This window comes from Salvia splendens, chromosome 8 (genome assembly GCF_004379255.2).
Source record: "Salvia splendens isolate huo1 chromosome 8, SspV2, whole genome shotgun sequence".
In the NCBI taxonomy this organism is placed as follows: domain Eukaryota; kingdom Viridiplantae; phylum Streptophyta; class Magnoliopsida; order Lamiales; family Lamiaceae; genus Salvia; species Salvia splendens.
The window spans coordinates 10,837,675-10,864,194 of NC_056039.1; the positions used below are offsets into that span (position 1 = coordinate 10,837,675).

At 41.6% G+C, this 26,520-nt stretch overlaps 3 protein-coding genes across 3 annotated transcripts; 1 reads left to right on the forward strand and 2 right to left on the reverse strand.

Moving 5' to 3' along the window:
* Window positions 1-596: 596 nt before the first annotated feature.
* On the forward strand, window positions 597-4,070 carry LOC121743859 (transcription factor HHO2-like). Its single transcript, XM_042137241.1, has 6 exons — window positions 597-722; window positions 2,816-2,962; window positions 3,047-3,192; window positions 3,276-3,492; window positions 3,615-3,691; window positions 3,762-4,070. The coding sequence occupies exons 2-6, from the start codon at window positions 2,839-2,841 to the stop codon at window positions 3,837-3,839; spliced, it is 642 nt and encodes a 213-aa protein (XP_041993175.1). The 5' UTR covers window positions 597-722; window positions 2,816-2,838; the 3' UTR covers window positions 3,840-4,070.
* Window positions 4,071-5,912: 1,842 nt separating this feature from the next.
* On the reverse strand, window positions 5,913-7,836 carry LOC121743733 (patatin-like protein 2). Its single transcript, XM_042137087.1, has 5 exons — window positions 7,604-7,836; window positions 7,339-7,520; window positions 6,932-7,112; window positions 6,689-6,850; window positions 5,913-6,567 (listed from the first exon to the last, which is right to left on the reverse strand). The coding sequence occupies exons 1-5, from the start codon at window positions 7,715-7,717 to the stop codon at window positions 6,013-6,015; spliced, it is 1,194 nt and encodes a 397-aa protein (XP_041993021.1). The 5' UTR covers window positions 7,718-7,836; the 3' UTR covers window positions 5,913-6,012.
* An 8,540-nt stretch (window positions 7,837-16,376) lies between these two features.
* On the reverse strand, window positions 16,377-19,210 carry LOC121745728 (sister chromatid cohesion protein solo-like). The gene is made up of 2 exons (XM_042139695.1): window positions 18,145-19,210; window positions 16,377-16,390 (listed from the first exon to the last, which is right to left on the reverse strand). The coding sequence occupies exons 1-2, from the start codon at window positions 19,208-19,210 to the stop codon at window positions 16,377-16,379; spliced, it is 1,080 nt and encodes a 359-aa protein (XP_041995629.1).
* Window positions 19,211-26,520: the final 7,310 nt, after the last annotated feature.

Here is a 26,520-nt window from a genome sequence, read left to right on the forward strand (position 1 = left end):
GCGATGATGAAGGTGGATCTAGCTCCAGCACGACGACCCCGCCCCACGTTCGAGGATTACCGATGGGCTTCAATGAGGTTCTATCTAGACAGACCTCAATGCGCAATGATGCGAAGCATATTTCCTATACTTTCCACCGTAGACTAAACATTTTTATATTAATTGTAACTCATCAAGTCGTGCTTTGAGTGTAATTTTGGGTGTTAGAAGCTGGAAGTCTGTCGGAAATGCACAGCTGAGAAGGTAGAAGAAACACCCAGTCGGGTGAATTTCCAGGCTTAGAACACCCAGCCGGGTGAAATGTTGTACTCCTGAGGAGTCCAGAAACTTCGTCCGGTCGGGCGATTTGAAGTTGCGAAACGCCCGGTCGGGCGTTTTCAATTGTGCATGCGGAGTCCAGAAGGAACACCCGGACGGGTGATTCCCACTTTCCAAAACACCCGGCCGGGTGAAATTGTCGCGAGGTCCAGAAGCCTTTCGCCCGGTCGGGCGATTCTCTCTTCTAATTTCGCCCGGTCTGACGTTCGGAGTCTCAACTGCATTTTGGCAGTTTGTCTCGGCAGTTGAAGGGATTAAAAAGAGAGGAAATCAGAAGGGAAGGGGGGAGACGACAGAGGATAGAAAGAGGAGGAGGAGAGGAAGATTGGAGGTGCAAACATTCAACTTCCATCATCCCGGAGGAGATTTGCTACCATCTACACATCAATTTCATGAGTTCTATGGTTCTTGTTTATTGGTTGTGAATGTATAACTAAACTCTTACGTTGCTCCTAATTTGTGAAAGATGTGAATTAATTTTGGATTCTATGGATTAATATTAATTTATGATCTTTTCTACGGTGCTTTTTACATTGAATTATAATTCCAGCCTGAATTATTATTCAATCTTGTCTTTTAGCCAATGCCTCTTTAACTTGGTTAAAAGGTGGAAACGTAGATAAAGAGTTTGAGATTCATATCGTGTTCAACGTATGAATCTTGGATAAGTTAATTTACAAGTCGTTACAATAATTGTTGGATATTTACCACGCTTCTGTAGGAATGTTTAATTGATTTTGTAAATGAATCATGTACGTTGGAACTTAGAAGTTGGATTAGAGCTTACTATGCGTGTGTAGGAGTGATAATCCGACGAGTACAAATTTGATCTTAGTGTTCAGCAAGGTTAAATTCAAGCATCTATGAACATGTTCAGTGTGAGTAGAATGAACGAGATTATTACAACTTTCATTAGATTAATCGTTAATCCATAAGTTAATTGGTCCGTTAAGTTAATTCACATCTGGAGCATATTAGGAGCAACGTTCTTTATCTCTTGAGTTTCTCTATTTTCATTCTTTAGTTTTCAATTTGTTTATTAATCTTGTCAAACCTTGTTAAATAATCATACGCATCCCTGTAGTTCGACACTCAAAGTACTACACACGAAGCTGTATTCTTGCAGTGAAGTGGTAATATTTGGGTTAATTAATTAAACTTGAGTGCAAAATCATTTTGTTTTGATAGACCTAAAATTACACATCACGCAACCAACAAGACCATGCTCAGCTCATGAACGACATGATTGAAGAAGTTTGGAACCGTAACCGTCATTGAGAATTTGTAGTTTTTTTTTTATTTCGTACCGTAACCTTTGAACTTTCAATGAAATGAAGTTTTTTTTCCAATTTTTGTAGTGTTTTAAATATTCAAATAAAAAAATGCTTAGGGTGGATTATAGGGCGACCTATAGGGCATCCCACTGCAGGTGAATGGGTATGAAGATAAAATGCTGATGTGGCGGAGCATAGATCGCCCCACGGTGGATGCTCTGAAAGTTAACAAAATTAAATTATTTCTTGTCCGAGGACAGTATATATGTTTGGGACGATAAGTTCATAATTTTAACAACCTCTTTTGATATATTCGAACACAAGGTGAATAATTTATTAGGATCATATTCACTACAATCATATTTCGAAAAATTATAATCCCTAATAATAATATTACTATGATAAAACACATATTGGACTAGCCAATGATGCTCGGCATTCCATTATAAAATGTTGTAATCATATTCAATAAAGGTATGGTAGAAAATTGAAAGTTTATTATACTATAAGCATATGTGAAATTGAAAAGTAACATGGCAAGATTTTGAACATAAGAAGAAAAAATAAAAGAAACACAGAATATTAGTATTGCATCAATATTTGATGAGATTGAGTGTATGATACACTATCTGAATGATAAAATACACATAATCAGATATTCTTACTAATATAGTGTTTCTTTACGCAAATAGACGAATTAGCCCTCTCTTTAGGCCCAGATAAAAAGAGCATATAAAAATCCCTACCCTTGATAAAAAATCTGAAAAAGCACCCTTTGTAAAAAAGATGATATCTCCAGACAAAAGAGTCAAGATTCCTCAATTTGACCGTACTAACCTCTGGTTTCACACGCTTATGTTAGGAATCGAGAGTGTGAAAGGAAATCTGGAAACTGCTAGAATCTTTATATTGGAAGAATCATTGTTGGATTGCCTTTTCTACCCTCCATCATGATCATCTCTTTGTCTATCTTTAACCGACCTCAAGGGCAATATAGTAATATGCTAATATACATGTGTGATAGTACCAAGTAAGCCACTATTTAGAGCATATTATTCTTGTGTGTAATCGTATGTAGCCACCTTTCATGTATGAGTATATTACATCCAACTAGGCATACAGATTTTTGAGGGTGAAGAAAAAAAAAATAGGTGTAGCATTTTTTAATATTGGTGAGAATTGAAACGCAATGAATTTTGATTTGGGCTCGAAAAACATTTCAGATATCCTCACGGAAGTTTCGGGTATGGATGATTTCATCAAGAAATCATCGATGCTGGATTTCCATGTCCATGCATTGGAAGAAGAATTGCACAAGATTGAAGCCTTCAAACGTGAACTGCCTCACTCCATGCAACTGCTCAAACATGGTCTCTCTCTCTCCCTCTCTGTATGTAACATCTTTCTCTCTCTCTCATTTGTTTACATTTGTTTTGATTTTATTTATTTTGCAGTGATTGAAAGGTTGAAGGCGGAAAGCGGAAGAGATGGAAGGGTAAAAGCGTCAAATGAATTAACCGAGAAGAATGATTGGAGGACTTGTGTTCAGATCTGTACACCGATGTCAAGAGATGAAGCCTCTGTTATTCCCCTGAAATCAGTAAATTTATCTTTCATACTAATCTGGTTACTACTATTTATTTTAATTGGATTTGCATTATTTAAAATAGTTTACGATTTCAGGGATTCGCGGAAGGGCCGGGCAATGGGAATCTGTTTAAGCTCAGGAACGAAGGAGGGGCATTTTCGGCATTCAAGAGAGCAATGAATGAAAAGAGTGAGGCTGATTTGAGCGATGACGGAACTCCGAGGGCGGAGCAGAAGAAACAGAGGCGTTGTTGGTCTCCGGAGTTGCACAAGATTTTTGTTGATGCCCTCCAACAGCTTGGTGGTGCGCAGAGTAAGATAATCTCTTTTCATAAATCATTTATATATATATATATATATATATATATATATATTTATGTATTTTTGAAAGTATAATTGTTTAATCCGAGTTTATAATGTGTTGAATTCTAGCAGCGGCCACACCCAAGCAGATTAGGGAGCGAATGAAGGTTGAAGGTCTCACTAATGATGAAGTTAAAAGTCATTTACAGGTAAATTGATCACTTAATTCCATGCATTACATTTTATTCTAAGCAAATACATTTGGATTGGGAATTTCAGAAATACAGAATCTATATGAAGAGAGTTGATTCAGCGGTAGCAGTTTCGGAAATGAAGACGAAGACGACTAGTCAGTGAGAGCAACAAGGACCTTGCTTTCCATACAAAAACATATCATATACTCCTCTTACTTCTTAGTTAATTTCACTTTCATTTCTACACTTGTTTTGCGGGAGAATTTAAAATCGCTTGTCATGTTGTTGCTTCATATAAAGCTGTTTTGAGATAGTACCATGTTTTTCTGGGGAATTCGTTTAGGATGCCAATTTAATTTATGTTTTTCAAATACATGCACTAATTTTATTCTCGTGTCTTCTTGTATCAAATTTTTTCATCACCAGCCGGTAGTGTATGTGTTGGCAAAATTGGAATAACATTGGTTACATAATAAAACCAAATAAAAATTTTCAAGCCAGTGTACAGCACAAGTATGATTACACTTTTGCTTTAGTAAAAGTAGCAGTAGTAATGCACTTATACAAGTATAGTATAAAAGTTATGCTTTTTGTCGAGATGATTCTGGTTTAAATGTGATGCATCTTCAAGTTCATGGGTCGATTCATGGGAGTAAACTTTGTGTTTTGATGAATGTTATAATTGCAAAAATGCAGAGTGCACATATTCATTTTATTACTAGTATATTATATGGGACATATGTAAGAATAATAGGAATATTATTAACATTAATGAATATACTATTGTACATATAATCTAATAGTTGTCAAATGATTTTGTAGATTATTAGTAAGTAACCACTACTCCCTCCGTCCCCACAAAGATTGTCTCATTTTGACTGGGCACGGGTTTTAAAAAATGTAATGAAAAGTGGTTGAAAAAGTTAGTGGAATGTGTGTTCTAGTTTATATATTAGTTTTATAATAAAATGTGAGTAGGAATGAGTTAGTGAAATATGGGGTCCACTAACAAAAATGGTAAAAAGTGAAATGGAACAAATTTTCTGGGCCGGACGGAAATGGAAAAATGGGACAATCTTTGTGGGACGGAGGGAGTATATTACAATTATATACAACATCGTTATGGATTTTCTAGATTATTTTCCTCAAAATGAAGGTGTGATGCTATCGTAATTTTCAAGTTGCGTAAGGTTTTTAGATGTGCTTATCACTAATTGTATTAGGTTCATGTAAATTTATAATCATAGTTGCGTTACGCTTTTATAGAAAAATTAGTTTTTAGATGTGTTTATCACTAATTGTATTTTACATAGAGAGAGAGAGAGAGAATTGTAATAAAATGTAACTAGGATTTAGATAATACTAGTATTAGATTTGGAGATTTAATGCTTAAAATAATATTAGTGAATTTTGAAATTTATTAATTAAATTTAAAATGATATCTTCTTCATCATATTTCGTCCATAATTATGGTAGCTATTACCCTCATAAAATCTTTAAATTTATCATATTTTCGTTCCTAATAATGGTAGTCAGAGTAGTGATTTAGGGAAATTACTGTTTTAAGTGCATAACTAGAGAACACAAATTTAGTATACTATGGTGGTGTTTGGTTTCCAAGATAAAATAATATCAAGATATAATATAGGATTGAGTTGTGAGATTATTTTAGTCATATGGGATTAGCTATGACTAATTATCTCATGATTATCCATCTAGGATTGAGTAGTGAGATTGAATCTCATAAACCAAGCACAGTACAAATTTAATTTCGGATACAATCTTACAAACCGAACACCTACTATAAAAGCGATTTAGTTCACTATAAGAGTGATTTAGTTCACTACATGAAGGACTGAACCAAAACGTCATTACAGTGAACTAAATCCTTCACGGAGTAAATATTTCACTATAATGTTATTTTGGTTCACTCTTTGTTATATGACAGTTTTTATGCAACGTAATTGCAAGGATGAGCGATAGTTTAAAGCTTGATTTGTGATTTTACAACTATACCCATCATTCATGTAAAAAGAAAAACTCCATTCCATTTCATTTGTTAACCCTCGTTCGTTCACTCCTATTAATTTAATTCCGTCATCACCAAAATTGTTTCCCAGATCCACCATTATTGTTGCTACAGATATTCGCTTGACTTAACTTGTGTAGACACACCCTATTAATTTCGTTTCTTTGTGTTTCCATTCAATTCATTTCTTGTATTTTCATTCTAATATTAGCAAGAGTCCTCGTGTACATTTATGGTATATATGCATAGAGAAAATGACAAGACATAATGCTAAATAATGAATCCTACGTACTATTATTAATATGAATCAATGGATAACAAGTGTTTTATGAGTTTCGCCCAACTCCCTCAGCTTTCTCTCTGCCGAAAGCTGTTTAGCAAATCGAATCAAAGCCTCTTCATTGGTGCCCTCTCCTTCCACCTCCTCGAACTGCCCCGTCTCGAGGTCGACTCGCGACATGGGCATCGTGAGGCGCCGTTGCGCCACTCCGACCAGCTCCTGCAGATTGCGGGAGGTCGCGATGTCCAGCGAAGTCTGGTCGCCGCAGAGGGTGTCGTCCTGGATCCGGAGGTAATTCTTCTTGGTGTGAAGGGACTGGAACAGGGTGGACACATGGATGTCCACCATGTCCGAGCTCGCGTCTCCGAAAACATCCATCAGCGGCGTGTTCCTCCACTTGTACACCCACCCCAGCAGCCCCCACCGCGCTGCCGCCTCCGCGCTGTACTTCTCCGCCTGCTTCGGTATCCCCGTCCCCAGCGACAGCACCAGCACCTTGCTCCCGTCCAATGCTGACATCTCCACGTAATCCGAATCTCCCGCCAGTATCCCGTTCGTTATCTGGGATATTGCTATCAGCGTCTGCAATTATTAATGTTATTGTTTCATTTCAAACTGTCCACCAAAATTACTTTCTATCTATTTATAAAAAAAAATATTCTGTTGAGTCTCATTTTTCACTAACAACATCTCAACTGCTTACAGGGTTGTTGGCTGCAACGCCGCCGTCTATTAGATCATAGGTGGTGGTGTTGCCGGCTTCGTCGACGGTCTCGAAGTAGTGTGCGGGTAGAAAGGTGGGAGCTGCGGAGGTGCCTATGCAGATGTCACACAGTTTGGCGTCTCTGTAAGACTTCTCCTTGGCCTTTTTCAAGTGAGCAAAAATTATTAATTGGTATTTTTTGTTTTGATTTCATGAATATGAAAATTGAGATGGGATACACACATCTTTAGTGGTGAAGATAACTGGCTGCAGCCGCTTGATATCGAAAGCAAGAATCACCAGATTTGTTAAGGTCTCCTTGATTGTGATGTCTCCTAATTGCTTCTTCAACAATGTCCTCAAACACCTCCCATTATACTTGGGTCCAAATAAATTCTTCAGAGTCTTGAGCACATTATGCCGGCTTCAATCGACACACAAGTTCTAATAAATTAAAACATCACAACCCAAGTCGTATATATATACTACTACTATTTCCGTCCACAAAAAATACTTAGTTATGGACAACATGGGTTTTAATGCGAAATTGGTAAACATGAGAGAGAAGAACCTTTACGGCATAAAATAGAAAAAACATGACTATTTTCGAAGACAGGGTAGTATTTAATATTGAGAGGAAAGATACTAACTCGCAACCGGGGAAGAAGGAGGGGCATTGGTTGAGATAAAAGTCGATGATGTCCTTTGCGGCATACAAGGGGCGTTTATTGTGGTTGGGGGCGGTGATCATGGTGGCTAGCAAGCCACCAGTGCTGGTTCCGGCTACTATGTCAAAGTAATCTGCAATTCTTGCATCTGCACCATCTAGCTCCTGCAAAACTAGTTTGTCATGCAAAAATCAACATATATATAAAAATTATGCTACTTTTTCAGTAAGAAGAAAGAAAGAAAGACCTGGAGCTTGGATTCAAGAAATTGGAGAATGGTAGCAGGGATGATGCCTCGGATGCCGCCGCCGTCGATGCTGAGGATGGTTACAAGGCTTCCCTTTTTGGGATCAGGAGCCATACCTCTTGTGTAACACTCATCAATGCCCCATGCATCACCACTTATAGAATGGTTTTTGGGTTAGGAATATCATTCTCATTTTTCACGGCTCTAATCAAGATTCTTTCTATTACATCTAATGTTTCTTTCGTCTCAATAAAACTTGTGTCTACCGTGTCAAATAGGTGGATTATAAATAAATAAATTAATTAAAAAATCAAGAATTGAGAAAAAGTAAGTCGGACCTATACACACTGCAAATGCACTGTTTTTGTGCTCAATAGTTGAGTGTAAATTTATACTCATGAATAATATAAGTAGTGTAACGTTTAGTGTTCAAAATTACTAATCTCTCAACTCTATGTTCTTTGATTGCATGATGACACCATTCAAGTGAGGAAATATATTGAGATTGAGGATATCAATACAATCAACTAATTACTACTCTCTCAGTCCCTCCGTTCTGCGGTAGTTGAGTCGTTTTAATTTCTGCACTCATTTTGGAAAGTTAGACTAAGCCTAAATATGGACGAAAAATTACATCCAATCATGTGCTGCCACGTGGCACGAAAAAATTGTATTTTTTACTGTTGAGTTTTGCATTTTTTATATAGGCTATTTATTTGCATTTTATATATAGACGGATTGCATATTTATATAATTTATTTTGCATGGTTGACAATTTATGTTAACATGCAAAACTCAACAATATAAAATGCAATTTTTCTATAACTAAAATGCAATCTACGAAAATGCATTTACCGCTTGACAAATGTATATTGCATTTTTCTGTATACAATATTGCATTTTTCGTGTCACATGGCAACACATGATTGGATGTACGTTAGCACTCTAATTAAGGATGCACCCTAGTGTTCCCCTATCAATACAATCAATTAATTACTACTCTCTCAGTCTCTCTGTTCCGCGGTAGTTGAGTCGTTTTATTTTCTGCACTCATTTTGGAAGGTTAAACTAAGCCTAAATATGGAAAGTTTTTAACAAATAATAATTCTACACATCATTTATAATATGAACCCCACAATTCACCAACACTCATTCCCCTCATTCTCTCTTACTTTTACTTATCTCTCTCTTATTTTACCAATTATATATTAAAACTCGTGGGAGTCAAAATCTTGTTTATTTTTGGTGGACTCCGAGTATCATTTTTCATGTGTAGAAAATTAAATAACTCAACTACCACGGAACGGAGTGAGTATAATGGATGATGTAGGGTTTATAGACTCTAATTCTATTTCTAGAAAGTACTATTTTGATTTGATTTTCGTTTGCTTTTAATGAATTTCATTTGCAATAGGGTTGTGGGTGAAAAACATAAGGTTGCATAACTACACTTGGAACAATTTAACTTTGGGTGATTCTTTCCTTAAATAGGTGGGGAATGTTTCATTGGTTGAATAATGATTAAATTAGGTAGGATACGCAAACGTTGCAACTTCCTTGTTGCTTTTCAGGCTCAGAGGTTGCATGCCTTGCAAGAATTAACATCGGTATTGCATTTCTTGAGGCTTAGTATTGATATTTCTAGAAATTCTGTTTTGCCCTTTCAGCCTAAGGATTATTCACATGCCATAAACTCTGTAATTAGCAATATATGTAAGTACTACATAAACTATATAATTTCTTATATAACTAATCTATCTTATTGAAACACTGTAATTATCTCCTTTCACTATTAATTTTGTAATATTTGGAAGTGCCATTTGCTATAAGGTAAATGCGGGATGAGTTTTGTAAAGATGGTTTTATGGTGTCACTGGAATTGAAGGAGAGGCAGATGGAGAGACGATTTGGTTATTGATAAAGTAGTATAGGTACGAAGGAATTGTATTATTTCTTGATAATTTCATTATACACATTACACCAATATATAATACTCCCTCCGTCCCGCACTACTCGCACCTTTCTTTTTGGGCACGGAGATTAAGGAATGAGTGATAGACAAAGTCAACAATTACGACTGTAGGTATAAATTGTTACTAAAAATGGAAAGAGTGCAAATAACTTGGGACGCCCAGAAAGGAAATAAGTGCAAGTAGTGCAGGACGGAGGGAGTACTAGGAATCCCTATACATGGTAAACCTAATTAGCTTAATTACATTTGATTGCAATCTTCTATCTTTGGTAAGAGAATGATTCTCGTGTATCTTCCGTCTGATATTACGCAATCTTCTCCAACACTCCCCCTCAAGTTAAGCGACGGGATTTCCGATGCTCAACTTGCACAACACTTCTCGAAATAGCTTCGAGTTCACCGCCTTTGTAAGAATATCTGTCAGCTGATCTTCAGATTTGACATACGGCATCTCCACTATCTTTGCCTTGACATACGGCATCTCCACTATCTTTGCCTCAATATTCTCCTTTATGAAGTGTTTGTCCACTTCCACGTGTTTAGTCCGATCATATTAGACAGGGTTCTCTGAAATGCTGATAACCGCCTTGTTGTCACAAAACAACTTACACGTTCGAGACGAGTGCAAGTCTAACTCTCGCAGAAGCTTTCTCAGCCATAGTACTTCTGTCAGTCCACTCTTAATCCCACGGAATTCAGCCTCCGCACTAGATAGTGCGACCACCTTCTGTTTCTTGCTTCTCCATATCACGAGGTTCCCTCCAACAAAGGTAAAGTATCCTGCAGTACACTTCCTATCATTCGGATTGCCAGCCCAATCTGCGTCAGTAAATCCATGTATTTCTAAGTGTCCATGCTTCTTGAACAGGAGTCCATGTTCTGCTATACCCTTCAAGTATCGGACGATCCTTATCGCCGCTTCCCAGTGTTCCTCTTGCGGTGCATGCATGAATTGACTTACTATTCCCACGGCGTAGGCAATGTCTGGCCTTGTGTGAGATAAGTAAATCAATTTCCCAACTAGCCTTTGGTATCTCCCCCTGTCCGCCAGTTTCGCCTTTTCTCTCATTTGTAATCCATGGTTTTGGACCGTAGAGGTGTCTACAGGCTTACAGTCTATCATCCCAACTTCTGCCAAGAGGTCGAGTATGTATTTCCTCTGGTTTATGAAGATTCCCTTTTTCGACCTTAGTACTTCTATTCCCAGAAAGTACTTAAGGAGTCCTAGATCCTTCATCTCAAATTCATTGAACAAGTTTCTCCTGAGCTCGGTCATCTCCTCTGTATCATCTCCGGTGATAATCATGTCATCTACATATATAATCAGACAAGTAATTTTACCTTCTTTCTTCTTGATGAATAGGGTGTGGTCAGAGTTGCTCTGTTTGTATCCATACTTCTTCATTACCTCCGTGAACCTTCCAAACCATGCCCTCGGGGATTGCTTGAGTCCGTACAATGTCTTTTTCAGCTGGCATACCTCTCCAACCTGGAATTCATTGGTAAAACCGGGTGGAGGCTCCATAAAAACAGGTTTTGGCAGCTCCCCATGCAAGAAGGCATTGGTCACATCAAATTGATGATGTGGCCAATCTTTGTTAGCAACAATTGAAAACAACACCCTCACAGTATTAATTTTTGCCACAGGTGAAAAAGTCTCATCATAGTCAATACCATAGGTCTGAGTGTATCCTTTTACCACAAGTCTGGCTTTGTACCTTTCAATCGTGCCGTTCGGCCTTCGCTTTATAGTGAACACCCATCTGCATCCAACGGTCTTCACTCCTTCAGGCAACTTGCCCTTCACCCACGTATTGTTCCTCATTAGTGCCCTCATCTCTGTATTCATTGCATCTCTCCAATGTTTGTGTTTCATTGCGTCCTCTGCCGACTGTGGAATTTCTTCTTCTTCATACATTGCGGCTTCAAAGGCTCGAGCCATTTTTGCTAGGTTCCCTTGCACGAAGTTGGCTAACGGCTCTTTCTCCCAACCTTTTCGGGAGAGTATCTCTTAGGTGGGATTCCTCTTGTAGTTCGATGGGGAAGAATATACTTTCCCGTGTCACTATCCACAATGTTGTCTTCTTCCTCTGTACTTATAGAGTTAGGAGAAACTGAATCTTCAATAGGACTAGGTTCAGGTGTTACCTCGGATATCACTGAAGGAGGATCTGTGGGACGCGGATGAGATGACTCTTGCGGTGAGACTTGCTCGGCAGCAATGACAACTGGTTCTGTTAGATCCTCAATCAAAGAGTTTGGAAGTGGCACAACCCAACTTAGATAGTCCGACGAACTATTTGGTTCACTCTCCCCCTGACTACTAAGGTGCGCGTAGTAGAAGAACTCGGTTTCTAGGAAGTTACAATTCATGGTGGTGATGATTTTTTTAGTGTGGGGGTCAAAACATCGGTACCCTTTCTGATTTATCCCATACCCAAGGAAGACGCATTTGGTTGCACAAGGCGATAGTTTGGTTCTTTCGTGTTTCGGGATATAGACATAGACGGTGCAACCAAAGACTTTTGGGGAGAGGTTAAGGTGTTGTGGAACCTTTGTTTTTGTGGACAAGATGTCAATGGGGTTTTTTTGTTGAGCATTTTTGTAGGAAGTCGGTTCATGAGATAGGCAGAGGTGGCTATGGCTTCGGGCCAGAAATGTTTTGGTACTTTGGATTCGATCATTAAGGCTCGAGTGATTTCAAGGATCATTCGGTTTTTTCTTTCGGCTACCCAATTCTGTTCTGGAGTGTAGGCACTGGATGTTCGGTGGATCATGCCTTTGTCTTTGCAAAACTGTGTCATCGAACTGTTAACGAACTCCATCCCATTATCGGACCTAAGAGTTTGAATGGTGGTATGGAACTGTGTTTGGATCATTTTATAGAAAAGGATAAATTTTTCGACAACATCAGATTTATGTTTTAAAAAATATATCCACCTCATTCTAGTGCAATCATCCACAAATATCACAAAATATCGAAAATTTCCCCCACCACTAATTGGTGCAGGGCCCCACACATCAGATTGTATCAAGGAAAAAATGGAATTCATACGAGTGTTTGTGGGTTTAAATGACTGTCTGTGGCTCTTGGCCAAAACACACGTTTCACATGAAAAATCAGTAGGAATTGAAATGTTCGGAAAAAGAAGTTTAAAGTAACCAGAGGAAGGGTGTCCTAGTCTTCGGTGCCACAGCCAAATTTCTTGTTTCGTGGATCCGTGAGCCAGCATCGCATTGCCATGTTGAGCTATATCGTCCACATAATAGAGTCCTTGCCTCTCAGTGCCACGCCCAAGAATCCTCCTCGTCTGAATATCCTGTAATATACAGAAAGTGGGATGCATTAGGAGAGTACAATTCAGGTCTCTAGTCACATGACTAATCGACATCAATCTCTGAGATAATGTAGGAACATGTAAACAGTTTGACAAACGGAGAGTAGGAGATATATCAATGGTTCCCGACCCAACAACAGTAATTAATTCCTCATTTGCGGTTTTGATGTATGTATCAGTCACTATCTCATAGCTACTAAAGTCATCTCTTTCTGGGGTCATAGTGTCAGTGGCTCCACAATCAAAAATCCACCATTTATTCTTCGATCTATCATTATTATAGACATGAAATGCAGGGGAAATATTTTCTAGTGGTGCAAAGGGATTTTTTTACACAAAACTACAAGTATTTGGGTATTTTCGAGTTTTAGTCAATGTCTGGGGTGGTAAATGATATTTCACAGAATCTGGGGGTCTAAACTCAATAGGGTGGGGGTTTATTTTCGAAATATATGTTTTTCATGGGGGGTAATTTATATTTAGGAAAAGGGTTAGGGTTTGGTTTTAAACCAAACCCTTTACCTCCATTACAGCCGCCGACGCCTCGCAGCTCCTCCGCCCTCTCAGCGAAATTGCCGACCCCCCTCACGCCGCCGCCGCTGGTCGAAGTTCCCGGTGGTTTCCCTTGGTCAGCCCCGGTCGGTTCTCTATTTCCGACCGCGAATTGCCCCTTTTCGTTGATGGTGACCGCCATCTTTGCCTGAGCCGCTCGCGCCTTCTGCTTCTCCTCCCACCACTCCGGATATCCGATTAAGAGGAAGCACTCCTCCCGGGTATGTCTTGGTTTCCCACAGTGAGAACAAACCAATCGGGATTTGTCCGACTTGCTTCCCGGTCGGTAGGTGGCTGTGGTGGGTTGTGGTGGTCCGCGGGAGGTCGGGCGGCGGCTCTGGGCAGCGAGGCAGAACCCGATTCCTCCAGCAGATGAGTCGGTTGTTTTGCTGTCATCGTCTCCGGCGGGTGGAGAGGTTGTGTTGATGCTCCTCCAGGCAGCCTCCCTTTTCACCCAGCCGTAGGCTTTTTCGAGTGACATCTCTGGTCCATCCTTGAGGATGTCTCTCCTGATTGAATCATATTCTTGATTCAACCCTGTTAGGAACTTGATTAGCCACTTGTTGTTGGAGAATTCTCGGAATTGGTCGACTCCCTTGTCGCAACATGTGATTGGTTGTTTCTGGCAGCGATCAATATTGATCCACAGCCCATTTATTTTTCGGTAGTATGTCTCTAGATCGAGATTCCCTTGCCTGATGTTAATCGCTTTTTCCTTCAGGTCGTAGATGAGATACGGTTCCGCCCTGCTCTCATAAGTCACCCTCAGGCAGTCCCATAATGCCTTCGAGGTTTGGTGATGTGCGAAATCGGTAATAATATCGTCTTCGATATTGTCGACTATCCATGAAAAGACGACCAGATCGTCTTCCTCCCAGTCCTCGTACCCCTTGCTTGCGGGTTCAGGAGGCTCATTCCTGATGTATGAGTAGGCCCCTCGGCCTCCGATCTTGACCTTCATCAATCTGGACTAGATCGGGTAGTTTTTCCCGTTCAATTTGAACGCAACCGTAACGTTCTTGTTGTCCCTCAACTTTGTAGATGCTTTCGGATTCGTTTTCGTATCCTTCTCGGTGTCTGACATTGTTTCTGATGTAGGATTTGATTTCTGTGGTTGATTTTGGCTATGGGTCGAGAATTTGGTATGGTATGGCTATGATGATATTGTTCTGAGCCAAGATTAAACCTGCTCTGAGGCCATGATAAAGTAGTATAGGTATGAAGGAATTGTATTATTTCTTGATAATTTCATTATACACATTACACCAATATATAATACTAGTATACATGGTAAACCTAATTAGCTTAATTACATTTGATTGCAATCTTCTATCTTTGGTAAGAGAATGATTCTCGTGTATCTTCCGTCTGATATTACACAATCTTCTCCAACAGTTACAGATAAAGAATGAATAAATTAGAGTGTTCGGGAGTTATAAGGAGAAAAATTATCGGCGAAATAAATCTAGGAAATTATTGTATTGCCAAGAACATTTTGATACAAGAATTCAAAAATTAACTGTATTTTGTTATTTTTCATGTCCTATAAAAATAAAATATTTTGGAAATGATATGCAAGAAAATGAAAAAAAATAAAATAGTATTAATGAAAGTAAGATTTGGATGAACAATAAATATGACTAAAGTAGCATTTTTTGGGACGAGTAAAGTTTATTATCTTGAATTTGCCTCATATATAAATATCAAGTGGAGCAAAGATTATTGGACCTAGAAATAAAGGACTAGTTTTTTTTCCCTATATCTATGCTTGGAATTCGAATGTAACTCGGGCATGAAATTCCCAACCTTAGCCCAGGTCAGCAAGTTACTCCAACCTATGGCCCAAATTTGGGATCCTTTATGCTGCCCTCTAATGGGCCAAAACTGCTTATCTAAGTGAGAATGGTCAGCCCAATTACAGATTAAATAAAAATATACTACTATGGTGAAAACTTATACTAGGAGTAGTACTTAAACTTTAAGAATGGAGTAGTATTTAAGAATAAAAATTTATATTCGATTACTCTGTATCGTGAAAAACTACGGTGAATGATTACTCTGTCTAGTGATTTCATGGTCAATATTCCAATCCAATAGAGTATTCCAATTTTTTTGAAATCATTGATTTTGACAACGAATTTATCATATTCTTCTATAAAATAACATTATATTTTAAATAGGAATATCCACCCAAAAATTTAAAATATATAATACCTCAGATTTTATGGAACCCATATCACATTATTACATAATATACTGTATTATAAAAAAAAACCCTATATTATACTCCCTACTACATGGAGATTTACATATAAATAACATTTTTTAAGACAAAAAATGTCCATAAATAAGTCTAATCAAGCTTGTGTTATCCAATAGCCAAAACAATATATGTTGAGATTCACAACACAAAATATGTTCAATTAGAACTGTGTCAGTGCATAGGTGTAAGGTGTGTGGGTTTGGTTTCATATAAATTTTGAAAAAAATGTAGCAATTATATGTAGTATGTTCCAGTTGAGGAGATTCACCCAAAATTTGAGAGTGATGGATCGTTGGTGTAAGCATGCATGAAATGTATGGTTTCTTATCAAAGTAAGGGATTTTTTGACCTCTCTCTCTTCTATATACTAGGAGTATGATAGATGCTTCAGATTTCAGGCAACCTCGAACTTGAGTTTTGTGTTTATTAGCTCACTACTATTATATACAATATGGTCCTTCATATTCTCAATTCTTTCTATATGCTCTTTTTTTACTCTAGATAATGACTAAGCACGTAGTACTATGTGTTATATCCCCATCATGATTTCAAAGTGATATAAATTTGACATAGGCAAAGCCGGATGCAATTAACTCATACTACTTCAAAACGTTGTAACTTAAATACACAATTAGCTCATTTACACTACTAATCAAACCCACCTAAAAATTCCATCATCATGATTTACAGTTTTCACAACTTATATAGCTGGAAAAGTTAATTATATTTTCTACAATATGTCTGTGGGAGATGCAGAACTAATAATTTTGGCACAATGCATGTTAATATGTTCTTGTTAGTGTGCACGGGCAACTATCATGTTTTTAGGTGACACTCGAATTACTACTGTCTTTGAATAAATTCACTAAATTTATTTTTGTGTAATACTAAGCCATTGTACAAAAATAAGAAATTTAATTATACCTTTGCAGAGTAGTGATTTAGGGAAACCACTACTTAAATGCATTACTAGAGAACACGAATTTAGTTCACTATAGGAGTGATTTAATTCACTATGTGAAGGAGTGAACTAAAACGTCATTACAGTAACCTAAATCCTTCATGGAGTAAATGCTCCATATAATGGTGTTTTAGTTCACTAGATTATTTTGATCTAATAATTAAGATTTGTTCTTTAATTATACACTTAATATTAGTTCTACTTTTCTATCTTCCTACCTTTGCAGCCTTATTAATTATCATAATAAATAGTACATGTATTCAACTAAATATAATATTCCAGAAAGCATAAAAAATTATAAACTTAGAAACATCTCATAATTATAATCTCAGTTTTCAAAGTGGGACACTTATTTGGTGGGTAAAGCAAAATAGGACATGTATTTAAACACGGTGAGAGCAAACCTTTTACGTAATACATGGGTAAATAAATTGGCCTTCTCTCAATTAAAATAAGCTATACAATATGCTTATCGAAACACACTACATAACTTCTTTTTTCTTTTTGTTAAGACATAATCCTTTTTCAAGAATTACTTAAAAAAATATCCAACTGTTCAAGATGTGAAATGGGGTAGGTACTGTATTTATTGGGCTTCATTTATTAAGGATTTTATTCATGTCTCTTTATTTTTTTATATGAAGTTATTTTCCATCATATAAATTGTTTAATTCGTTATAGTTCCATTTGTATCATAATATTAAGCTATGGAAATTTTAGAACTGAATTATTGTGTGTTTATTGCATAGGGGAAAAAATTACCAGCATACTGAAAATAGCAGAATGCATACGTAGACCGTAGTAAAATATATCCCACCATAATTTTAATTTTAGGAGTATAATCTAAAATGGCACGCGTAACAAACTATGGGGCCCGCCAACATTCATGGTATTGGTAGGTAGTTTTATTTGTCCACGGCGAACTCAACTTTTTAATGTTTAACCTCTGTCTCCTCTTTTATTTCAACCACTCTATTTATTATTCTAACTTAAATATTATTTACATTTTATTGAGAAAAAAAAAAGGATGAACCCAATTTCCTAGGACCATTGATGTCAAAATTCATAGGGTGTCCATCATGGTGGCCCTTGAAGGTCACCAAATGTGGCCCGGCCACCATTCGTGGTTCTTATGTGGCCCTCCGCAATGGTAAAAGTAACAAAATTAATAAAAATAACAAGGGCCACCAAATGTGGCCCTCTAAAAAAATTTAATTTATTTGCTTTTTTAATGTTATTTTTTAATTTAACTATATTAAATTTTAGTAGACTCATAATTTGGGAAATAAACATAATTTAATAAAGTTACGAATTAGAGATAAATTTTCGTCGTACGTTTGATAGGGGAAAATTCTACAACGACATTTTTTAAAAAACACAACATAAAAAGATAAAAAAAAAATGCCACAGCTACCTACTCGGTGGCGTCATCGGAATCCGGCACATCTTCTTCACCTCCTCCACCGCCGCCTACACCGGCCCCACTGGCGCTAGCTTCGCCCGTCTCCGACCGAACGAAGAAGCCCAACTTCGACCTCAATCTAAGAATGAGGTCGTAGTACATCATCTTGGTGATAGGGTCTGTCGACTTCTCGTACAAGGACAAGTTATCCGCAAGTTGCTTCATCATCTGCACCTCCAGTGTTTGAGTCAACGCCGCGGTCGGTGAAGGGCGCGGTGCCGCCGCGCTCGACCGAGAGACTTGGGAAGCGGTTCTAGCTTCTCGGATGGCAGCTTGTTGGCCCTGCGGGCGCTGGCGCCTCGACATTGTCGAGGGGGGCTCATCCCTCACATCGTCATTCAGGTCGAATGCACGTGAGTCGCTACCACTGCTGTAGGTGCCGTCGGCCACGATTTTTGTCCGCTTCCCAGTAGGACCGGTCTCATCATCGCAGATCGCCTTGAATTGAGGGGAGTCTCGGAGAAGCATGTATTCATTCCAGTAGGTGAACTTGGGCCAACGTTCAGTATTAAACAACTGATACGATAACGCCCGTACATCGGCTTCGCTGTGGCCGCTTTCGGCATTCTGGAGCTGTTTCTCGTAAATGCTCCTAAACCTCTTCACAGCTCTACTGATCCGGCTGAACTTCTTCCGGATCTGGCCTTCATCACATCCGGCACTGCCTTCTGGTTTGAAGCCGTTATACTCCGTCAGGATGCGCCTCCAGAAGCAAAAGTCGGTCTGATCTGTGCCGATGACCGGATTCGTCGTGACCGCCTCCCAAGCCCGCGCAACAGCGAGGGATTCGTCGTCGTTGTACTTCTCGCCCCGCCGATCACCACCGCCTCGGCCACCGCTGGTTTCTGGCTCTCCGTCTCCGCCTCGCCCGCCCCCGGTGGGCCCCTGCTCTCTGCCGCCTCGCCTCCCACCGCCGCCGCCTCGCCTCCCACCGCCGCCGCCGCCTCGCCTCCCACCGCCACCGTCGCCGCCTCGCCCCTCACCACCGCCGGTTCGGCGACCCCCGGTGGGGGCCTCCATCTCCACACTACCGGATGTCGGGGTCTCCGGTGTACCCATCAACTGTTCTCATGTGAATCTATCAGATTCAGACAGAGGAGACTGGGAGTATTGGAATTGGGAGGATTAGAAGTGCTGGGACGGGTTGTTGATCGCGTCCATATTCGGTTGGTAGTCACCGAACCCCGATGGTTGGCGAACCAAGTTCCTCTGCTGGGATGACTGGACCCGGAATTGGGGCGATTGCGGACTCCACATCTGATTGGGGAAGTTGTCGTATCCCGAGTCTCCATACCCCGGGGAATTACCATCTCCACCTTGCATTTTTTGTAGGGTTTGGAAGTGTAAAATGAAGGGATTGGAAGTGTAGGAATAAGTGGAAAAAATGGAAATAGAAGTGCATATTTATAAAAAAATTTCGAAATAAAAAAAAAAATTATTTACGCGGCCCGCTGCAATGGAGGGCCACGGCTCAGCCGAGCGAAGGCCGCGGCCGCGGCTCGCCCTTGGCTCTCGGCACTCTGCAATGGGGGACCGCACACCGAGCCGCGGGCCGCGACTCCCCCATTATGGACACTCCTAGCAATTTCAGGGCCGCGGGAATGTGCAGTTAAATTAGTGAGCATTTATTGGCCACAATTTTTTGAGGGTTAGAGTTCTCGTGTGTTGTTGCGAATCATTTCCTAGCTCATATATATGTGCTCGGCGGAGACATTTTGTTCGAACATAGTTTCGGTGCTCAAAATTAACAAGAGGTTCCGTGCTCAGTAAAAATATGTTGCCCGAGCACACGAGCAGTGATCGGACATAATGTGAGATGTGTTCGGAAAACTAGTTTAGTCAATTTAACACTTCAAATTATTCAAATTTGCCTTCTAAAGGGCATTATAGATGTTGAGAAGAGTGCTGGACATAAAATTGACTCTTCATAATCATAATTATGCATGTATGCATAATGTATATGACATGCGTTTTGCTACTGACCCTTGACTAGGAATTACATATCAATTGGATAAAAAAACCTTAAACACTTGTTTGGTTATGATACGAACCTCTATTATTATTATTTAGTTTAGATATTATAGGGATTTAACATATCTTTTTCTATATTTCTGTTTTCTTGTTCATTAAGTCAGTAGCATTATAAATAGGATAGACTGTTATCTTTTTTATTCATTCAATCAATTAATGAAATATTTTCTCCACCAAGGATAACGTGTGTTTTTTAATCCTAACTTTGGATTCCCTCCGCCGATCCTAATTGGACGCCAGAGTATTCTATCAGCCGCCGAGTTATCTGCCCGACGGGAGCGACTCCCGCGCACAGAAACTCTGCCACCGTCCGCCCAGCCTATTGGTCGCCGGAAATTGATCTCCACCGCCGAACGAAACTCGCCGCCGGTGCTTGTTAAGGGAAACACCCTTAACAACTAGTGCTTTCATCCAGTACTCATGAAGCGTTACAACAACAACGAAAAATCAGTTTGGGGACAGAATCGGAACGATTCATACCCGGTTAACTGGTTCGGAGGTCGTCCACCCTTCGGAGGCCGCCGCAATGGTAGCGGGAACTACCGATCGTCAGGGGACGACGGTGACATAGAGGGTCGCACAATGGAAGAGACCCATCACGATGATCATGTAGGCAGCAAGTTGGATCGGGTTCTGGAAAAATTTGATCAATTCGACATATGGAGGGAGGGGGCAGATCGAAAATTCGAGAATCTAGCTCCTGCGATAACGCGCGACTCTGACGTGCCGTTAGGGTTCGACGATAGGGATGAACCACCATGGGACGATAATAGAAGAAGGAGACCGCGGGAGAAAGGGTTTCAGCCGAGAAACCCTAATCTTGGTTTCCTAGAAGGGCCGCGTCGCGAGGAGAAGAGCCGTACATGGCTGGGAATTTCAAGGGGAAAGACATCACAATTTCGCCCGCCCCGCTACGTGTTGGGACCCACCGCATCGTTACAAATCCCACGTTGCGGGCTATGAGAAACCTCAGAGGGTTAAGATACCCCCACCTCGATTCAATGGATCGGACGCTACTAATTGGGTGTCGAGGGTTCAGTACTACTTCGACCACGTTATGATGCCCGACGCTGAGCGCCTGCACTACGCCGTAATGTTGTTTGATCCGCCGGCGGGGTGGGTTTTCAATTATTGCGCAAACAACTATTTTGTCGAGTGGCAGTATTTCTTGGAAGATGTACGGCATCGTTTTGACGGGCAAAGTTTTAAGAATTATTATGGACTTCTCGCCAAGCTTACTCAGACAGGAACATTGCGGGAATATCATGATACTTTCGACAGGTACCTCAACAGGGTGCAAGGGGTCCCGGAATCGGAGTTATTCACACTCTTTGTCGCAGGCCTTAAACCAGACATGCAGGAGCGTCTGCAGTTACATCGCCCCTCGTCGCTTGCAGCCGCGATGGCCTTAACGTTGGAGTTAGCAGACATTCAGGTAGGTCGTGGCCAGCCATCGACAACGCCTACGAGTTCGCGTCGGCCTTGGCAGAATCGGGGGGCCTCGAAAGCAGCTAGAGGTCTTCTCTTCGCAGCCCCTTTCTCAGCTTCCATCGGGATCTGTCCCCACATCGGACTACTCGTCACATGAACCACCAACACATGTGGATCCCATTGTTCGTGGGTTTGTAAAATTCCGACCTTTGCCGCAGCCTCCACTGCCGCATCGCTTTCGGAGTGAGGTCGATGAGGGCATATGTTATGGAGAGGTCGTTACTCACATGCATTCGCCAACACGAGACGACGACGAGGAGCTTTGTGATTCAGAGGACTGCATATTAGATGCAGAGTTTTGTGATTCAGAGGACTCCATATTAGAGGAGGAGCGTTGTGATTCAGAGAACTCCATATTAGCGACACTAGCAAAGAAACTCATGGATCGTGGCTTGCCTAATGAGAATCGGGGATCTAGGGAAGGTAGAGATGGCAGACTCGAAGACCAACAAGTTTCATCTTTTTATGAAATCTACCCACCGTGCAGCCCCGATATGAGTAAAGAGAAGGAGGAAGATGCATTGTTAGGAGATGTAGAGGAGGACGATTCCACTGATGAAGTGAAGAAGGTCATCGCCTCACTCAATGTTGTTCAAGTGTCATCCAAAAATGTTCTTGGAAATGGTCGGGGCAAGAAAGGAGATGGTGCTTACACCGATTTGCCCGTGATTGCTTGTGTCTATGTGGATTTGAATGTCGGTGATGTTCCAAGTATGAATCATCGATCAACATCGCTCGACAAAGATGCAAGGTTGATCCATCCGAGTAATGACATGCCATGCTTGGGCATTCTGGGAGGCATGGACAAGCTTTTCGATTTGGCAAGGAATTTTTCCGACAAAGTTGGGTCTCCTTTGTTGATTTTTTATGTAAGTGAAGAAGGGAGACGTTCATCTGTTCGGTGTATGTTTGATCCAGGAGGAGTTGCCTCGCCGAAGCTTCTGCTTTCAACTCTCCTTTTTGTTTCGTGGTTCCCACCTTGAGGACAAGGTGGATTTTAACCGTGGGGGAGTTGATATGAACCTCTATTATTATTATTTAGTTTAGATATTATAGGGATTTAGCATATCTTTTTCTATATCTTTGTTTTCTTGTTCATTAAGTCAGTAGCATTATAAATACGATAGATTGTTATCTTTTTTATTCATTCAATCAATTAATGAAATATTTTCTCCATCAAGGATAACGTGTGTTTTTCAATCCTAACTTTGGATTCCCTCCGCTGATCCTAATTGGACGCCGGAGTATTCTATCAGCCGCCGAGTTATCTGCCCGACGGGGGCGACTCCCGCGCACAGAAACTCTGCCACCGTCCGCCGAGCCTATTGGTCGCCGGAAATTGATCTCCACCGCCGAGCGAAACTCGCCGCCGGTGCTTATTGATGGGGTGCGTACTAAACAAGCCCAACAGCAATGACGGCCCATCAGCCCAAAGCCCAAGGAAGAGCATGAGTTCGGCATTACCAAAGAGTTCGGCCTCAGCCTACAGCTCGGTAAAAGCCAACCAATCAAGCTCTGCTCTCAGGTCGGCATCAAGCTCTACTCTCAGATCGGCAACCAAAGCAGTTCGGTCTCAGTAAGAGTTCGGCCTCAGCCTACAGCTCGGTAAAAGCCAACCAATCAAGCTCTGCTCTCAGGTCGGCATCAAGCTCTACTCTCAGATCGGCAACTAAAGCAGTTCGGTCTCAGTATTCGACCGAACAAGGAGTTAATGGACCCATACAGGATTTCCACAACTTCCAACACACCCACTACCACGTGGTGTCAACTCAGGCCACGATCGTAGGCCATGACCTACGCTACATGCAGGACCTCCATGACCTCCACGACATCCACAACCATCATTAGTGGTGATTGATGGGGTACGAACTAAACCCTAATGGCAAGCCCAATAACAGTGACGGCCCATCAGCCCAGAGCCCAAGAAAGAGTATCTGTTCGGCACCAAAGAGTTCGGCACGACCAAAGAGTTCGGACTCAGCCTACAGCTCGGTAAAAGCCGACCAGTCAAGCTCTCCTCTCAGATCGGTAAGAGCTGATCGGTAAAGTCCAGCAGTTCGGTCTCAGCATTCGACCGAACTAGGAGTTAGTGGACTCATGAAAGGCCTCCACGACCTCCGCTATACCCACGATCTATTTAGTGGTACGAAGCAGTTATTGAGCAGTTATTGCTCACCCACGATCTTGTTAGTGAGGCTGCAAACCACGATCTTAGTTCAATGTATAAATAGAACTTAGATCAGATAGAAAAAGGTTAAGCTCTCTAGAGATAAAATACCATATAGCAAGTCTGTGTTGTAAGCTGTAATCCCAGATCAAGCAATACAATCTTGCCCTCCTTTCTTCCCGTGGACGTAGATTTACTTCAGTAAATCGAACCACGTAAATTCTTTGTGTCGTAGTTTTCATTCTCTACCAGCATTTACTAACATCAGAAATTCGCGGATCCATCACTGGCGCCGTCTGTGGGAAACAGAGAACAAAATTTGTGATAAAGCGAATTTTTGATCCATTTTTTCCACCCAAAAAATGCATACCAGATCGCAGAGTACCCGTATTCCTGCCCGTGAGAACCAGGAGGAAGCCAATCCATCCCATAGGTCTGGAAAACAGCCTAGGGATAAATCCACCACCAGTTCTCATGGCGAAGGAACAAGCCGCTCCAAAAATCGTCCCACTGAGTCTTCCCAGCAGCCCGATTTGAATGAGGCTGTCAAGCAGTTTTTGGCGGCGAAGCAGGAGGAATTCTTAACCTTCCTGCGAAAAAGCCAAAAGCAGCCGGAGACGAAAACGGCGGATTCTCCTTCTCCCTCCGCACAAGAAAGTCACTACCGCAGTAGTGTCGCATCTCCCAGGAGAAAGAATCCCCGTCCCCAACATGTTCCAGTTCCTCCTCGGTACCGGAATCACAGGAGAACTCAATCTCCTCCAAACCGACGAGATATCGGATTCGCCGTGTACGGAGCACTGAAGACTCCGTTCTCGGACGACATCACCCGAACTCCCCTACCACAGAACTACCGAACTCCGTCGATGACTTACGACGGGCTCGTGGACCCTCACGATTTCTTGGGGCGCTATCAATATAACATGGCGAACCAGGGTCTCAACGAGGTCCACATGTGCAAGCTGTTTCCCGAGCTGCTCATCGGGAACGCGAGAAGGTGGTTCGATAGCCTCCCCCAGGGCAGCATCAGATCTTACCGAGATCTAATGGATGCCTTCCACAGGAGGTTCTTTCAGAAAGCGGAAGCCCGAATCACTTCGGCTCAGCTGCTTTCCATTCGTCAAGGTCGCGACGAAAAAATCAGCGACTTTATGACAAGATTCCACAAGGAATGCCTGCAAGTAGACGATCTCAACGATCTGCTTGTCATCTCGGCATTCCAAAATGGAATCCTGCCCGGAGCTCTCTACAGGAAGCTCGTTGAGTGCGGTCCGCAGACAGCTCAGGAAATGTGGGACATTGCGGACCAGTACTCCCGGGCCGATGAGGCAGACCGTCGCAAACGGTCGTTAGACAGCTCATCGACCCGAGGAGACAGAAGGAAGCCCGATCATAGCGATCAGGGGCATCCTCGCCGGACTCCATTTGAAAGAATTCAAAGGGCTCCGGTGCAAGACAGATTGGGACCCCGTCTCAATCCCGAGAAGCCGCCCGCTCAGTTCGTACCGCTGAACAAGCCGAGAGCGGAAATTTTCGAACTGCACTCTGACCTGTTCGAAAAGCCAAAGCGGATGACGAAATCAGCCGCGCGCCGACCCCAGGATAACTACTGCTCCTACCATCAAGACCACGGTCACGATACTGAGGAGTGCAGAAACTTGGCTGCAGGTATCGATGTTCTTGTGAAGGCAGGGACATTGAAAAAATACCGAAGCAAGCAGCCAAAGAAGAATAAAAAGCAGAGTGGTGCGAACTGCGCTCCTCAGGATCCGAAAAGGCAGCCGGATCCCGAAGACGAGGACGAGCCGCAATATGATGGAGTAATCCAGACTATTGACGCGCTCCCTGCCGGGAAGACCAAGTCGTCCCTAAAGTCAGAACGCAGAGGCTCCAATCGAGAGGAGCCAACGCATAAAAGGCTGAAGCAGGACGAAGTGATTACGTTCTCGGCTGCTGATCCCGTCCCGGCCATCTCTCCTCACCAAGACGCCATTGTCATCCAAGCCGGAGTGGCAAACAAACTGATCCACAGGGTGTTTGTGGATACAGGAGCGTCGGTTAGCATTCTTTTTAAAGAGTGCTTTGACAAACTAGAAGTGGACCCAGCTCGGCTCAGTCCGGCTCCGCTTCCCCTAAAGAGCTTCGCCCAGGAGTACACCCGCCCTGAAGGTATTATCAGCCTTCCGATCACGGTGGGGAAAGCGCCTACTAGCTCCAGTACGATGATTGAGTTTTTCGTGGTGAAAGCTCGGTCCCCGTACAACATCATCCTGGGAAGAGACTGGCTCAACACAGTTCGGGCCGTTTGCTCCACTTATCACCTCACCATCAAGATCCCTACTAAAGGAGGGATAGCGGTCATCCGAGGTGACCAAAAGAGAGCAAAGGAATGTCTGCAAATTGCGCTTAGAAGTGCCGAGCAGTCAGATCGGCACCACCAAGCATAGCAATCACAGCAGCCGGAGTCAGAGGCGATGACCGAAGTCATACCGGAGCCGAACTCGATGACAGTTCAGCTGTACGAAGACGATCCATCCAGAACGGTTAAGATCGGCTTCGCGGGAACGCCCCTACTTCGGGAAAAAAACCATCCAGCTCCTCAAGGAGTATAAAGACGTCTTTGCATGGTCTCCGTTGGACATGACCGGAGTGCCCCCCGAGGTAATCACTCATCGGTTAA